The 16,422-nt window shown below is 42.8% G+C and overlaps 1 protein-coding gene across 2 annotated transcripts in view; it reads right to left on the bottom strand.

Moving 5' to 3' along the window:
- Positions 1 to 635: 635 nt before the first annotated feature.
- gria4b (glutamate receptor, ionotropic, AMPA 4b) overlaps positions 636 to 16,422 on the bottom strand; it is an 89,602-nt gene continuing 73,815 nt past the window's right edge. The window contains exons 12-16 of one of the 2 annotated variants that reach the window (XM_028421543.1): positions 10,740 to 10,938; positions 9,741 to 9,988; positions 6,838 to 6,952; positions 4,069 to 4,206; positions 636 to 2,209 (exon numbers count right to left, since the gene is read on the bottom strand). In XM_028421543.1, the coding sequence (XP_028277344.1) occupies positions 2,045 to 2,209; positions 4,069 to 4,206; positions 6,838 to 6,952; positions 9,741 to 9,988; positions 10,740 to 10,938 (865 nt within the window). In that variant the 3' untranslated portion in view covers positions 636 to 2,044. Of the gene's footprint in view, positions 2,210 to 4,068; positions 4,207 to 6,072; positions 6,188 to 6,837; positions 6,953 to 9,740; positions 9,989 to 10,739; positions 10,939 to 16,422 lie in introns of both variants that reach the window. The other variant, XM_028421542.1, reaches the window with a different exon arrangement.

Raw genomic sequence — 16,422 nt, 5'->3', positions numbered from 1 at the left:
CTGAAAGTCATTTGAACACGTTACAGAGTCAATTCTTAATTTTTTATAGTAAATTTTCATATTGACCTATAAATCTGTACAAAATACCACATGTTTAACCAGCACAGTTATGTGCTGTGATGTATAAAACAATTTTTTTGTTTGTTGGTCTCCCTGTGGTACAGGAAACACACACACACACACTTCCCAACTATTGCTGTGTTTCTAATCAGATGGTGACAAATTGCTTGTGACACAGCAAATCTGAGGCTTTTAGTTGCCCTAGGAGATTTCAAAGACTGCCTAGCACTGCTAATTTAGCCTCAGTCAAGAAGCATCTCAAGTAAACAACACATTTTGCACAGAGAACATCAACAAAACAACCTTGAATAAGGACACAGCACACTGCAATTTGAACATATTTTCATTTGTTTGTTTTTTTACTTAAAAAAGATCAAAATAAAGATGTACAATTGAAAATAAGACGCCATACTACACTTCAGCTCTGGCAGGACAAGAAGGCATGACCTGGACTGTTTCAGCTGGTTTCTCTGCTGCACACGTTCCCTCCTCATGTCCAGCTTCAACATGTGTGTGTGTGTGTGTGTGTACCAGATGGGAATAAAAAAAAAAAAAGCCAACACCCTGCTGTCGTTGGTTCCGGTGTTGCTGAAAATGTGGCGTCTTGTTCCATATTGAAGATTGTCCTTCCACGTCCGTGAGAGATGAGGACACTTCAGAATACATTTCTGCTACGGTGTGTCCAGCCCCCTCCTCCCCCGGAGGATCCACAGTGATTCAATAAAAAGGAAGGGCTCTCTAAAAAATCAGCACTCCGACATGCTCCTGACGTCCGACTAGAAATAACACTTCAAATAACATAAGTGAGAGGAATGGCACCGCTCGGGTTCATTTTTCCAACTCTCCACACACACACACAACTGTTCTAAAAGATCTACCCAGATACTACTGTCGATTTAAAACCAGGAGACAGACACATTTCCTTTTTTTTAAATTTTTTTCAGTACAAAAAATAGATCGAAGAATGAAAAAAATAGTTATATTCTGGCTGCAGAGACTTGATTTATAAAGCTCTACCTGTGAGCAGGCTCTCCGGGTCTATGTCTGCACAGTGAGGGTTGTGGCTTTAAGGATTGGGGGTGGATCTAGTTAACATTCATTGTTGAATATATTTATTAATTTGTATGCAACAGGTATCAGAATATTTGGGCAGTCGATACCCTTTCACATTAAGAGTTTGAATATAATACAGCTAAGCACAATTTTTTTAATTTAAAACACGTCTTCCTCTTTCAAGTGGCATCATCTTCGTCATTATTGCGATGAATAAAATCTTTCAAGATGATTTACAAAAAAAAAGAACTGTCTGCCTGTTCACTACAATATTTGCTATGTACATCTGTTTAAAAAGCAAGCATGTTGTCTCTATGTACAGCTAAAGATTCATTTTGTTTCTCACCGAATATACATATTTACTTATTTTCACAGTTTTCTAAGTTTGCTCATATATTCAGTATCAATAGATTTGTTTCGTTTTTTTCATGAATACAAATATCTTCCGTTGTGTCCTGGCAGCACTGGGCTGCAGCGCCCCCCTCTCCCGGTGTTGATATCTTGTGAGATCTCATGTCTGTGTAGCACAACAATCTTGATTGTGTTTCAGTTTTTTTTTGTTTTTTTTTTGCCAAATTCACAGCAATCCAGAAAAAAAGAAGAAACGAACAGTTTCAAGTTTACAGTTTTCTGGTCTTCTTCGTCATCATATATTATGATATATATTATCCTCTGTCGCTGGAGATGTAAAAGGTCGAACGCCTCCAGTGGACTAACATTGGAAAAAGAAAAAATAGTTCTGCCTCTGGTTTCCACAGGTTTCGGAGAGAAGTCACTGAGACACAACGAGTCCTGCAGCCTCTGTCTGTCGGCCCCTCTGCTGTGAATCTTTCTGGTTAGTTTGTGGCTGTGGGTGTTGTGAGTATTATTCAGTCGTTGTTGTTGTTGTTGTTGTTATTGGAGTTTAAGGCACTTGAGCGGTTTTTGGTTTTCACGGGAGCTCAGAGGAGACCAGGGCGAGGCCGGAGCTCTGGCGGATGGGGGGCCCGGTGTGGACGGCCTTGGGACAGTCGGGCGTCAGCACCCGCCCGTTCTCCCCGACGCTGCCTGTGATGGAGAGGCGGGCCTTGTTCCTCATGGCTTCTGTAAATGTTAGCTGAGGAGGAAAATAAAGAGAGGAGGTTTGTGTACGGAGTGGGTGGAGTTGAAGAAAAACACATGCAGATTGGAGTTTTAGGATCCAGTTTTAGATTATCAGACTTCCATGTGACCTTTAAAAGGACCTGAAGCTGACTACAGTGCAGCTTTGATCAATAATCTGGGAGGCTTCCCACCTCATTGTTTTGATCCAGGATTAAATCCTGCAAACAACCTTTACTTGAAAAGAAATCACACACAAAAATTGTGTTATCATTCAGGTTGTCCAGCAGAGGGCACCCTGAGTCCAATATTTACAGCCTCTATCAGCACTGTCTGTATCGCATGTAGCATTAAAATGCATCCCAACCACCCTTGATGATGGGATGACAGCATCATATTCCCTCTCACTGCAACTCTAACATACCCCTACAGCCCCTGACAGCTATTATATTACATGTTTGCTACGTTAGCCAAGAAGCTAGCCACTTCTAGCTGTAGTAATATCTGCAGATTTTAGTACTAGCCCTACAAATGAATTTAAGCTACTAAAAACCAAACTCCAATCTGCTAAAAACAACAGGTACAAAGGGCTTCACAGAGGAGTCCGGCTGTACATTAAATCACACACACATATATACATACACAGAGTCTTATAGCCATTCAGTACAGTAGCCAGCCCCTTAAACTACATGTAAATCCATCAGCGACAGAATTATTACACAGTGAGTGATAGTTGCAGGCAGCAGGACAGGGAAGCTGACTAAGCAACAGTCGAGTAATGCAGAGTTGGTGCTGAAGTGCTGATGGGGGACACATAACCACGTTGGACAGATATACACCGAGTGAGGGGAGATATCTGAGAGTCTAATGGTCACAGGCCTGGGGGAAATATCTGGAGGGGGGGGGGAAAAAAGCACACATCAATAAAGTCGGCTTAGCTCCGAGGGGGATACCTCACTTAGTGTTTGCAATGTATGGTGTTTAAATATGGCTTTATTATAGGGGACTTCCTGTGTGTTCAGGGCTGCTCCCTCATTAAATCTGTTGCAGCGGGCAGTGACAGTAATGTCTCTAAGCTCAGCTTTAGGTGTGTGTGTGTGTGTGTGTGGAAACACTGCAGCTTCAGAGGGTTACATGGATGACTGCAGTTTGATGAAATGTCCTCACAAGTATAGATGTGTGTATACAAGTAAGACATTGGTCCTCATTTATCAGGCCTTTCCTCCCTGAGCTCGGTAACAATCAGACTTTTTACTTCTGCGTAAACGTCCACTTTCATCCTCACATTTACTCCAAAAAAAGATCAAAATCACGGGTGCTTCCAGTGTTATTAATGATGAATATAATTTTGCCATAGCTCGCTTGATAAATGAAGGCCAACGTCTGCAGCCACACAAGCTGCGAAGCGTTTAGAGGCGACGTCATGTCTGAGGATGACTCATCGCTTCCTGTCACACGCAGAAAACAGCTAGAACGCAGACCAGGACGTCACATGACCACAGAGTGAGCAGATAAAGACAGAGAAGTGGGAAGCAGCTTGCCACTGATCACGACAGTCAGCATGGCGGTGCTAGCACAGGGATACGGCAGGTGTCACTTACAGTCTCTGTGCAGGGATCTAGTGAGGGGGTGGGAGCAAAGGCTTGGGTGGACCTTCTACGAAAACACCATCTACATCTTATCAGCTTCCCCGTCGCTGCCATAACCATTGAAAACCTCGCTAAACTCGGCTAAGTTGTGGATGCTGGGTCTTGGGCTCTGGGTCTGGCTAGGCTCGAGGCTATGGTGGGGGCTGCCTGTCTGGCAGGGGTAGCAGTGGTGCTGAGAATGGCGGTAACGGGGGTGTTGGGACGGGGATTGGGACTGGGCCTCCACCTTCATTCTCTTGGCCTCGTTGCGTGACTTGTAGCAGAACTCGATGAGGGCCACCAGCATGGCCAGGCCCAGGCCCCCGACGAGGATGTAGAAGACCCCCGCCACGTTGCTCAGGCTGAGGGCCTGGGACGACTTGTCCTGTAGCCGACGGGGGGGGGAGAAGAGGAACAAAAACCAAAGTCAGCGTCGGCTTCAGCAGAGTGTCACCCTACACAACCACTCATCACTTACACACATGACAGACACGGTAATTACTTCACATACACAACATGCTCACACACACACAAACACAAAAACTGCTCACACTCGCAGCACCTATCGCTACACTAACTGTAACCTCCACTGTTACACAACGAGCTGGTTTCAAACTCCATTAAAGGGTCAGTTTAACCAAATCACTAAACACATATTTTCTCACTTACCACCTGTATGTCGAATAGTTCTCAGTGCCAAATGAATTTGAATGTACGACTTCAATGAAATTAATGAAAAACTGCATTTTTCTGTCAGCACAAACATGTAGACTAATGTTTGTGGTAAAGTCTCTGTTCATCCTTTTATCATTCGTCAACATTGTCCCCATTTTGTTGGAGCATTCGACCAACATGAAGCATAAACAATTGTAGCACCGTTCTGCTGTGTGAATACTCCTGGGTGAATTTTCTGTATTTTACTCAGTGTAACGAAGTAAAATCACTCTTTAACCTTGATCAGTGAGAACACAAATCACGAGCACTTACGGTACTTTAAGCAAGTACGAAAATGATTAATCATTAAAATGTAGAGAAATAGATGCAAAGAACTGCCTCTGATGTAAAGAGCATCTTTTTTTTGTATCTAATGTGACAAACTTCAGAAACAATATACACTGTGGTTATTATAAATCACAAAAAATTCAGAAAGATTTCGGCTGAGCAATCTCCAGAAAAACATGGTGTCTTTAAGCCAGGTTTTAGGTTATGCGCCCTCTTGTGGAAGAGTGAAGATGTGCATGTCAAACATCCCGGCTGGGGTCAAGAAAAAAGTGGCGAGTTTTGTTGCAGGTGGGAGAAGTTTACCATGTATAAGTGTGTCTATTTTAACCCAACTCATTTCCTAAAGTGAGCCAAGTAACCTCGTCAAATATTAAAAAATAACAGTGTAGACAGCAGATGGACACCGGGGAGCATAACCCATTCTGTTGTTTAAAGGTGATGTTGGAGAAGTACAATGATTTCTAAAAGCAAAAATCGTAACACCTGGACGTGGATACACACCACTCAAGGTAAGTGAGAAAATGTGCTTTTTCCCATGTAGGTAAACTGTCCCTTTAATTCCTCCTGTCTGTCTCTCAGTTCTGACGTTCACCTTTTAACCCTCCTTTATTCAAATGTATGCAGCTGATCTCTTTGAGCTCTGACTCCTGCTCCTACCTGCCATTTATCTCCCTTCTGATGAATCACCCATGTCCTTAAGGCGCATTTAGCTTATTACCTCGACACAAACGACTGCCTGTCATGCTTACGTCTCATTTGCAGGTGACGGTGTGTGTGTGTGTGTGTTCTCTTTAAGAGGACATGGCTCATGTAGCCGCTACATGCTGCTTTGTTTGAAATACGGCAGCTCTTTCCATGCACCGGTGCGACTACAGCTGAGGCATACAGTACTGCTGGTCTCTAGTGTGGCGTTTTACCATGCCCTGGGACCATCTTAGGTGACATCCACAGTGTGTGTGTGTGTGTGTGTGAGAGAGAGAGAGGGCGACTCTTCATCTGCAGTTGCAACACATAGCTTAGCTGGTATAAAATGCTGCGCCATGCCTCGTGTCTGTCATGCTGTATCCTTCAGGCTACACCTTCAGTCTCTACCTGCATATCTGTCACTCTCTCTCAGAGTATAATGTGTGTGTGTGTGTGTGTGTTATCAGCCAGCCTGCTGTGATAACAGAACAGTACTGCCAGCGCTGTAAAAGTGTGCATAGAGACAAAGAGAGGAGGGGAGGCTCCCAGGCTGGTGGAGACTGACCTTACTTCCAGAGTCCTTGGGTCCACACTCCCCTTTATCGTACCACCATTTGTTTTTCAGTTTGTCTAAGACTCCTGCTTCACTCAGTTTCAATACGGCAAGGTTTACGGGCGTTCTTCAAATCGGGTTGGGTGGGGGGGGGGGGCGGGGGAAGGGTAGGGTGGGGGAAAATAACATAAATAACATCATAGGACATGTTATTTTATGTTATTCAATCAGAAGAAGCCCAACAAGAGCAACTTAGTACTCTTCACAAAAGTGACGAAGCCAGGATGGGGCCCCACTTTTGTTACATGTCTCTTTGCTCCCTTATGAAGATATCTGTGTTTAGGGTTGGGTTTATTGGGACGTGTTTAGGGGGAGGGGCAGAGCTAACAGACATATATATATATATATGTGGGGCCCCGGCTGCATCGCTTTTTCCGGAACGGGCGCATACTGCCGGGACCTTTCTTAAAACAATGGAGGCTTGTACTGTCAAACCACAACTATTGGCATGGAAAAGGCTAGAAACGCCCAATACAGCGCTACTGTCATGGTTCTAAGATGGCGTAAGACGCTAGTTTTGTATTGATCACTACATGAGTAGAGCAGCAAATATTTCTGCTTCGACAGTACTCGCTCTCCTCTTTAAGATTTAAAGACTCCAAAATCGCGAGCGTGTCTACGTGGATCGACCCGGCAGATGCTCCTGTTACCGACAAAACACATTTCTGTTTTTACCCGCATCAACATCACAAGGGGCATAGCGACATAGCGGCTAACCTTCTCGCCACCGCCTCCGCTGCCACACTCTCCTTTGTCGTACCACCACTTGTTTTTCAATTTGTCCAACAGGCCTTGCTCATTGAGTTTTAACACTGCCAGGTTAACAGCACTTCTTGAAAACGATAAAACATATTTGGTGAGAGGGGGGTGAGTATGCTGTCCAATTTAGGAGGGAAAGGAAGGAGGGAGGGAGAGGGGAAGAGGAAAGGGAGGAGTAGCAGTAAGAGAGGGGACAAGGGTGGAAAAGTGCGTTAATCCCATTCGAGGACACAAACACACACTGAAGACAATTCTCTCTCCATCATTGTCCTGCCAGTGAAATAATGCGAGTGAGTCCTAATAGTTCAGTTTTAAAAAGCAAACCGATTGAGCCATTAGCATTAGCTAGCAGAGGCGAGTCCTTGCGTCAGCCATCGCCATCTTGGAAGTGTCTGACTCCCAACAGCCACATCTTTAACTGTGCAGAACTTTAAGCTTTCATTTAAAATAAACAGGTCTAGTTCTGCTATAAAGTTGGACAGGGTGGCCACTCGAGGTACTGCAAGTCTTTGGCACTTTGCCGTCTGATCAATTTTTGCCACAAGAGGTTAACTGCTGGGTTCAGATCATTGACAGTAAAAACTATGGACAGAGCTTCCGTGACGTCACCCGTTTGTTTCTGAAGAGCCGTTTTGAGGCTTGGTGGGAGGTTCCGGGACGTGATGACCGCCGCCATGTTGGCAGCGTCACGTCCGCCAAAACTCTCAAATATGGACAAAGAGGGGGAGCACGAGCGGGGTTTAGGGGGGTGGGCGATTGTTGGAGCAGGAAACTGTCGCTGTGATACGTCAACTGTCTGTCACTCAAGGGGCAACGCCCATAATTATGCGTAATTTTAAATCCGAATACAATTGAAACGAGTGGGTTGTAAAAAAATTCACCCCCCCTACAATTGACACTAGAAGAGAACCTATCATCTGAGACCAGAGTGGTTTTTTGTACCAGGCTGTAAACATGTTAATTTCTGCTGTGAAGTCGGCCATTTTAACATGGGAGTCTATGGGAAATTACTCGCTTTTGGAGCCAGCCCTCAGCTGTTGCAGTGTGAATTACAAGTTTTGACACTTCCGCATGGGCTTCAAGTTTGAGCCCCGAAGGTTGCCGCTTGGTTCAGATACGACTAACACACAGACGGTGCAGAAAATATGTGTACTAGTGTAAATTTGGTTTTAGTATGCACATTTTTTAGAGTGATATCATGCCTCTCTATCAAAACAAGCATCAAATAAATCATGAAAAACATAATACTTAGTTCAGTAATTATTGTCCAACCTAAGACATTAAATAATGGCACAATTTATTGGCGACCAGCACCACCAGCTCTTTGAGAATCAGACACTTCCAAATGATTTGGACCCGTTTTTTAAACGTTTATACAGTGAATGTACATCTGCCAATTCAAAGCTCACAGGATTTCTGAGCATTAAGCTGTTCTGGAAACTCATGATTGACTTGCAGAAAATGTCCTTGAAAGGCTTTTTAAAATAAGTGTGCATCATAATTTCATGGCTTCTTTTGATGGCGGCTGTGCTGATGTCTGATGATAGAGCAGCACAAGAGAGAGAGAGAGAGATTTGCCTCAGTGTGCATTTCGATCCTGTTAATTTATCTGTATCATTATGAAGAAAAAAAAAAGAACAGTAATGGGAATGGATCAGAAACACAAAGCAACACATACAGCTAATATTTCAGTTTAAGCTGATGATTTTTGATCGCAGAGCCATGTGAAAAATAACAGCCCGGACCAACTATGCTGCCAGTTCTTGATGCTGCTGGTGTGTTTCCTCGCTGATATCCGGACAAGTGACTGACAGAAGATGATAATCCTCCATAAAAACAACAAGATATAGGCCTGGAGGAAGAGGACTACCGTGATCTGTCAGGGACTCTTCCTGGTCAAAGCAGTTGAAGCTGAAAACTGGCACCAGCCTGACTGCAAAACAAACCAGTGGCTGCTCTGGTCTAGTTGAATCTTGGTGGGCAGAGGAATTTACAGAAAACAACTAACAAGGTTTCATTTACCGGCTGTGAGGAGTTTGCTGCTTTGGGAAAAAAAAAAACTGGTAGCACTCACTTCTTTGTAGCCTCTAATTGCATGTAATCATAGATAACAATGCTTTAAAATCATCTATTTATTCAGCTTCATCAAAAGATGTGTGTATCAGAGTAAAATAAACTGCACACACACCTGTGCAGTTTTGCCTATAGTATATTTCTCCCCTCCTTTCAGTGAGACCTTGCTGGCTAGCTTTGATAGATGAGTGTGCAGATTGAAAGTGCAACTCCCCACAGTAGTGACACTGTGTTCTGTGGCAGGTCTGTAAATTCCACTATGTGCGGGAGGCAGTGACAGTCTGGCAGAGTTACCCCGGGCTGAGAATTCAAATGGCTCCCAAAACACTATTTCAGTCGCTTAGTTGAAAATAAAGAAACAGTCAACCGTGACGGAAAGCTGAAGTAGCATTAGCAAAACGCCTCAGACTAATTACATTTTGTGTATAAAATGCAGATCATCATCTATATAAGACATTTTTTTAGATGAGTCACGTTTACTTCCAGCATGCCATTCCAACATCTCTGGCCAGGCACAAGCACAAACGTTTACCTGCTGTAGAGCGCTGTGAAGAAAGCGAAATTACACAAAACCCACCCCTGCATCGTCACAACAAAGCCCCGCATGCATGCAACAAACACAGATGTCAAAGAGCTGCTACTTCTGCCCTAAAACAAACACATAAATCATCCCACCCACCCACACCAAGCAGCTAGTGGAGACAGATAGAGATAGAAAAGGCGGCACACCAGGGAAGGTGGAATACCATAACAACACGTAGAACATATTGTTACACTATTCCACCCACCTTAACTGTGAACCCTTGGGTGTGGCTACTCCGTAGCCTTTGGAGTCCAAGTTGCCTCCCACTTTCATTGTGTCGCACGGCTTGCGCTGCTCTGTGTACTCATTCATAGTGGACTCCAGCAGGAAGGCGTATTTTCCTTTGGACTTGCGGACACGTGCCACGCCTTCCGCTGTGGTCTTGGTGAAGACTGTGGGCTCGGCCGATTTCATGTAGCCCCACATCTTCTCGTAGACGGCGATCTTGGACCTCTGTGGGGTTTTGAGGGTGGGGTTGGAGGTTCAAAGGTAGATGTGGTGTAAGAGATGGAGAAAAAAAATACAAATACAAGACGAAACAGAGAAAATGTGGAGCATCAGTTTAGAAGCTGTGAGCTTGGATGCCTTTTATTGATGACCTTACCAAAGCCAGGGGACGATGTGAGTTTGCTTCTAAACTACTTCTAAAACCTACCTGGGAGAACTACAAAAACTACATGTTGGGTATTTGAGCTCTGTGGTTGCTATTGTGAAGGTAATGATGACATTCACTGTAGTGGAACGGTCTCTGGAGGTCAGGAATGACAAGACATAAAGGGCAGCTAGTGGACAAAGTGCAAACTTAGTTGGAGACTACACTGAAAAACTAATTCTAAAATGGAGTCCTTCTACCTTACCCCAAAAAACTAAAAGCAAAAAAGCAATACCTAACAGGGCTATGTGAGGTTCCTGGCAGAGTAAGACAACTGCAACTGAAATGTGCCTTTGGATACATTCCTGCAGAAGTTCTTATCAGAAAAAGAAAAATACTTTACACTAAATCGTTATGCAATCCACCAGAAACAGACACAATAACTCCAGCAAGGAAGGATTTGGGTGCAATTCCAAGTCTGCTTGCATGTAGATTATTATGTTTTTATGCTACTTCCTTATGTTCTCTCAAGTGTTAATAATACTGCATCATCTGCCTTATCCCTGGTGTGCTACAGGTATCAGCCAGACTAGACCGTTAACACAGACTCACCCTGAAGAACTCTTTAGTGGAGCCGGAGTCCAAAGTGCCGTAGGCAATGTCGGTCTGCTTGGCCAGATCCTCAGCGCTCTCAATGGGGGAGACCATCCTCTCCACAGTGAGGAAGGCAGCCAGGTTAGCCGTGTAGGACGAGATGATGATGAGAGTGAAGAACCACCACACTCCTCCAACGATTCGCCCCGATAAAGATCTTAAAAGTCAAAGGAGGGAAGGAAGGGCGAGGACGAATATTCCAAGGACAGTTTGGAAGGATTAGGAAGCAGAGGGATGAGGGATAAAGAGGGGAGGGGGGGAGTAAAAAAAAAAAAGAGAGAACAAAAAAGGGGCGTCCAAGCAGGAAAATGATATTGTAAGAAAAATTAAGATATAAAAAAGGGGGGAGAGTGAGAAAGACAGAAACCAGCCAGTCAGTGTTGGAACACAGTGAAACACTACAATAAGAATGAGATATGGCTGAGTAAAGCATGGAGGGCTGCCACTGTGGATACAATAGATGCTGATGTAACACCACAAGGTGGAGCTCTGACAACACTCCAACCTGCCAGAGCTGTATTTACTCCTCATTAGTGCAGAAATCCTACATGCTTGTGCTGACCAGCTTTGATAAAGAAAAAGGTGGAGGCTGCTTCTGTCCCTTCTTTCCCACCCTCTCCTTTTGTTTACTGGTTGGATGAAAAGAGCTGCAGGTCCCCTGGCCGGCTTAGCGCCGGCACGGTTCTTTTCTTGTTGTGTTTTTTTTTTTTCTCGCTTGGGGGAGACAGATAGCTCGCTGCTCAGGAGCAGTGGAAGGTCGTGAGGAGAATCTTAAACCATAAATGCTGCATTGAGGAGAACAAACAAGATCTCCCCTCGGTGCAAATCAAACAGCAGAGGATACAAAACCCTCAGGCCTCCATGTCAGATGGAGAGAGAGAGAGAGAGAGATATGGGAAAGAGGAGGAGACGGACATCTGCAACAGTCAGTGCTTGCTTGGCTGGTATTTCTCTGTGTCTTATTGCATTCTGCTCATACACACAGGTTTACAAAAAAAGGCTACCAGCATCCTTTTGCACTCCATATACAGTACAGACTACATCACAAAAAACCTTCTCTAAACTGCTTAAAAGCTTAAACACTTGAAGGATCATTAAAGGATGTTTAATAAATGATGCTTCTGCCATCAGAATCAGAAATACTTTATTAATTCCAGGGGGAAATTGCTTAATTACATTACGCATTACGCAGACCATCATACAAAACAAAGAGTCACTGAGGAAACCTCAGTTGTTCTCTGTACGTAATGATATAAATGCCTGTAGCGGTTAAGGCAGCATCCAATAGAGAAGTGCTGCAGCAGAACATGTCTTCTCTGCACACACTGGAAACTTTCCCCATGAAATAGACTTAGTGACGTATTAGCTTTGGATTTAAATACATATGACCTCCCTCTCTTCCTCTTTCCTCCATTTCTCTTGCCCTTGAATGTATTTCTCTGTAAAATAATGACTAAAGATGTGAAGAATAAGATGAAGAGATAAGTCCTATTCTTCCAGAATCCCTTCGTTCCCTCCATCTACTCTCATTCTTGCTTTATTTACACAGAATCAGCAGTGAATTGTGGGAGTGTGAGAATAGATCTTGCTGTGTTGTGTGTTTGCTGGCTGATACCACTGACTTTGATCCACAGTGACACACTGCTGTGTCTTGATGGGCCTGCAGTAAACAGAAGGGGTGGGTGGGTGGCAGGGGGAGTGGTGAGAAAAACCCGGTGCTGGGAGTAATTTTCAGGGAAACGTTGCTTCCAGTGTTTTATTTCTCTGTTACCCTTGAAGCAATGATGGATTCTACATATTGTTATCTGAGTATTTTTACAGCTATAGGTAAATAATGCAGCCAAGGCTCCAGCACAACCCAGCAAAAACACCAAAACCAGACATGTGGCTCTCACAGTGTCACTGCATATAGCATGTTCTTTATCCGAGTTGTAACAAGCTAAACTCTGAAAACCAAGATGGCATCATTAGCAGCTGTAGGAACGCTAATATGATGCATTTGGTAACAGCAACATGTCCAGAGATACAAGTTGAAAAGTACTACACGAACAATTTAATAGGACACAAATGTAAAGAAGTGCTGACACACAGCATATAACTGCTAGTCACTATTGCTAATGGTGCATCAGACATCTCGGATTTTGAAGTTCCTCCAACTTTCTGAGCAGAGATCTGACTGAGGTGAAGTTCGGGTTTATATATTATGATGTCAATGTACTATATCCCAATTCAAACAGAACACATACTGTATTTTCCGGACTATAGGTCGCACCGGAGTATAGGTCGCACCAGCAGGCCAGCGTAAATCACTACGTTTTTAGCATAACGTTGCCTCTTGAATTCCTTTTAGCTTAAGTGGTGCGGCTGCAGGGCATTGAGAGTGAGACACACGCATTTCAACAAGTTCTCACGTGGAGAAATGATTAGCTTCACCGCACAGAAACTCCTATAAACATCCTGTAAATGAGTAAAAGGCAGACTACTGTGCACTCATATAGCTGCCTGGAATTAGCGACCTATCGACTGAGGCTCAGCTGAAAGCACACATTCCGTGAACGTGTGCGTCACCTATGCTCAGAATGCAAAGTGTGGACAAGCTGGAGGTGGAAGAGACCCGTCAGGAGAGGGACAGAACAGCTACCATTATATTTGTAATGGGACGTCAGGACACAAGGCTGACTAAATGTATATTTTTTCATATATAAGTCGCATACCCAGCCAAAGGATGAAAAAAAGTGCGACTTATAGTCTGGAAAATACAGTAGTTCTCAAACTCAAGAACATTTATTCAATTTAAAAAACAAACAAACTACAATTTGTAAATTTTAGCTACCTAAAAACAGGAGTAAGCAGTGCATCTGATGGGACTATCTTCAGCATCTTAAATGCTCAGCAAAAATTAGAAAATTAACTACAATGACTGTATTCATCATAATAGCAGGGGGCTTGCTAATTTCCTTTCAAATATTTTTGGATAACAAAAACACCCGGTTGGGTGCAACAAAATCTTTAAATATAGAATAAGGAGATGTTAGAGGGTCAGGATTAAATTCAGGTCTAATCTATTAGGAGAAATACAATTATAGTAATACAAGCACCAATCTCACTGTGGCCAATACAAGAAATTCAGTGCTATATAAAAGAATAAAAAAAAAGTTCCACTGCTGTTTTGATTTTGTGAAAAACGTCAGGCAGAACGTGGCCGTAATGATATATGAGCTCAGTTTTCCCACGAGTGAAGGAAACAAGAAAAGCAGACTGGGAAAGTATTAGAAGAAATAAAGTGGAAACAAAACAGAAATTGGCTCCAGTGTTGCAGCGACGGGATTCTTTGCAGCAGTCCAGAAAGCCTCGGGGTATTAAGAATACTCCGTGTGAGAAAAAAAAAAGAATAATTTCAGCAATTATACAGCAATTAGACAGCACTTTCTCCCTGTCGGTTAACTTGATGTAATATGGCTGATAAGGTCTGTGCTCATCTCCAATAATTTATGTAATTAATCTTCACATGTAAATTAACAGGGCCTCTATACGCACATTTCAAGACCATTCCTGTTAAAATGCAAGTGTGTGTATATAAACAAAAATGACAAAAAAACACACCCAGGATCCAACTGTGCAATCATCAAAAAGTAACCTGGCTCACACATCAATATTTCACACATCAAAGCTTCAAAGTGTTGGAACAAGCAACATATAGAATTTACTGCAGAGCATATATGCGTTCTGAGACACACAGTCACACAGTTCAGCTACATTATTTTCTTAATCTGAAGCCAGAAAATGGGACATTCAAGAGGCGAAATAAGATCATGCAACTTCAATGGAAAATTTAAAGATAATAAAGTGACATGAAAGCAAAGCAAATCTTCTGTCGGATTAAACATAATATGGTTTTGCTTTTGTATCACTGTCTAGTCAGCAAACCACCTAACAAACCGGCGCAAGGCAGAAAACTTTAAAGCCCTTGCTGCACACATTTACTCTTTTATTTCCTCTGATGTGGGGAAAATAAAAACGCTGCTGTCAGACATGATTTGGTGCCAAGCGTGTGTAGGTTTTGTAGAATATTTGTGGGGAAATAGAAGGAAACAATGCCGACATAAAACGGGAGAAGTGCAAGATGTGGAGAGGCGGAGAGGGACGGCTCTGACCTTGAGCAGAGCCTAAATAAATGAGGAGGTGCGAGTCTTCTCCCAGGGTGATATCTGGGGCGAGACCCAGCTATTTGACTTATTCATAGCCAGCAAACTGCCTCTCTTAAATAGCTGCCTCTGCTTCTGTGTCTCTGTCGCTGCAGCCTGTACATACATTACTGTATATCCTTACGTAAACTATGACCCGTGCTACTGCAGGCTAGATAAAAACAAACATTTGGAGTGGAATCACCTGCATTCCTGAAAGTCATAATGCTATCAATAAAACAAACAGAACTGATTTGCTTTACACATTGTCCTCCTTGATATTTGACAGTGCATTTACTCTCACCTCTATAAGTGGGAGATAAAAGCTCTGCTTTAAAAAACAAACACTGATTTCAACCCTGGTTGCCACTGGATATGACATAAGCAAAGGACGGTATATGGCTACTCCTGCTGACTGATGAGAGTGAGACACAAACATTGCTGAAAACATTGCATATTCATAATAGACACCCATGTCTGCAGAAAACTTGCAATCAAAATGGCCTCTGCCTCTACCATCATCCATCATATGAGGCAATATTGTTACTGTAAATTCCTCGAACTTAAAAAAATGGGAATAAAGGCAAGAATTTAATAAACTGCCACATATTAAACAGACATATCACTCAGAGAAAATAAAACTTCTGCAATACTATACATGCTGAATAATGTAAAATACTTAAACCTTTCACGATGCCATTGAGAGAGGCCTTTAAGGTGGTGACAGACTGTCATAGATAACCCACGCTCTTTTATCTTTTATGTTCTGCAGAAACCGTCACATTATCTCCTGAGGAGATAAAATCGGCTGGGTTTTTCTAAACACCTGACATCCGATCGCTCTATGATGCCTGTCAACCTCGAAGAAAGGCTTTTTTTTCCTGCAAGTAGATCTGACATATTGCCTTTTTTAAAATATTCAATATTCAGTCTTCAGTGTGATCAAATAGAAAACACATAAAAATATGTCATGGCTGAACATGTTTCTTTTATTATCTTTAAAATTATTAATTAATTTCATTCCTGCCTATCTAAAATATGCAGTATTTTTCTTCATGGAAAACAGTTTATCTCTTAAGCCTTCCTTCACTGAGGGAATTCAGAGTATTGAGGGGTTGTAAGCTCTAAAATATTCTCATAAGGCTACAAATAAAACTCAAATAAAACATATACACATAAAAAACTTAATAACAGACTGTGAATCTAAGACCTCTACTGTACACTGACGCAAAGGGAGCCTCTAGCAAAAGCCCATAATTTACTAGAATAGTGCGACAAATCAGCCGAGTGTGAAGAAGGACAAGCACTGCTGACATGAGCAATAAGCGATGCAGCAGAACAGCAGTGTGCGTCAGCTGGATAACAAAGCTAATTGGCATTGAATTAATAGAATAATAGGCATCTTGCAGCCGGGGCACTTGAAAGTCATTTTTCCAGCCTAAAAACAGCCTAAATTC

The sequence above is a fragment of the Parambassis ranga genome, chromosome 14 (assembly GCF_900634625.1).
Source record: "Parambassis ranga chromosome 14, fParRan2.1, whole genome shotgun sequence".
Taxonomy (NCBI): domain Eukaryota; kingdom Metazoa; phylum Chordata; class Actinopteri; family Ambassidae; genus Parambassis; species Parambassis ranga.
The sequence above is the reverse complement of the archived record's forward strand: the minus strand, read 5'-3'. Positions and strand labels throughout refer to the sequence as shown.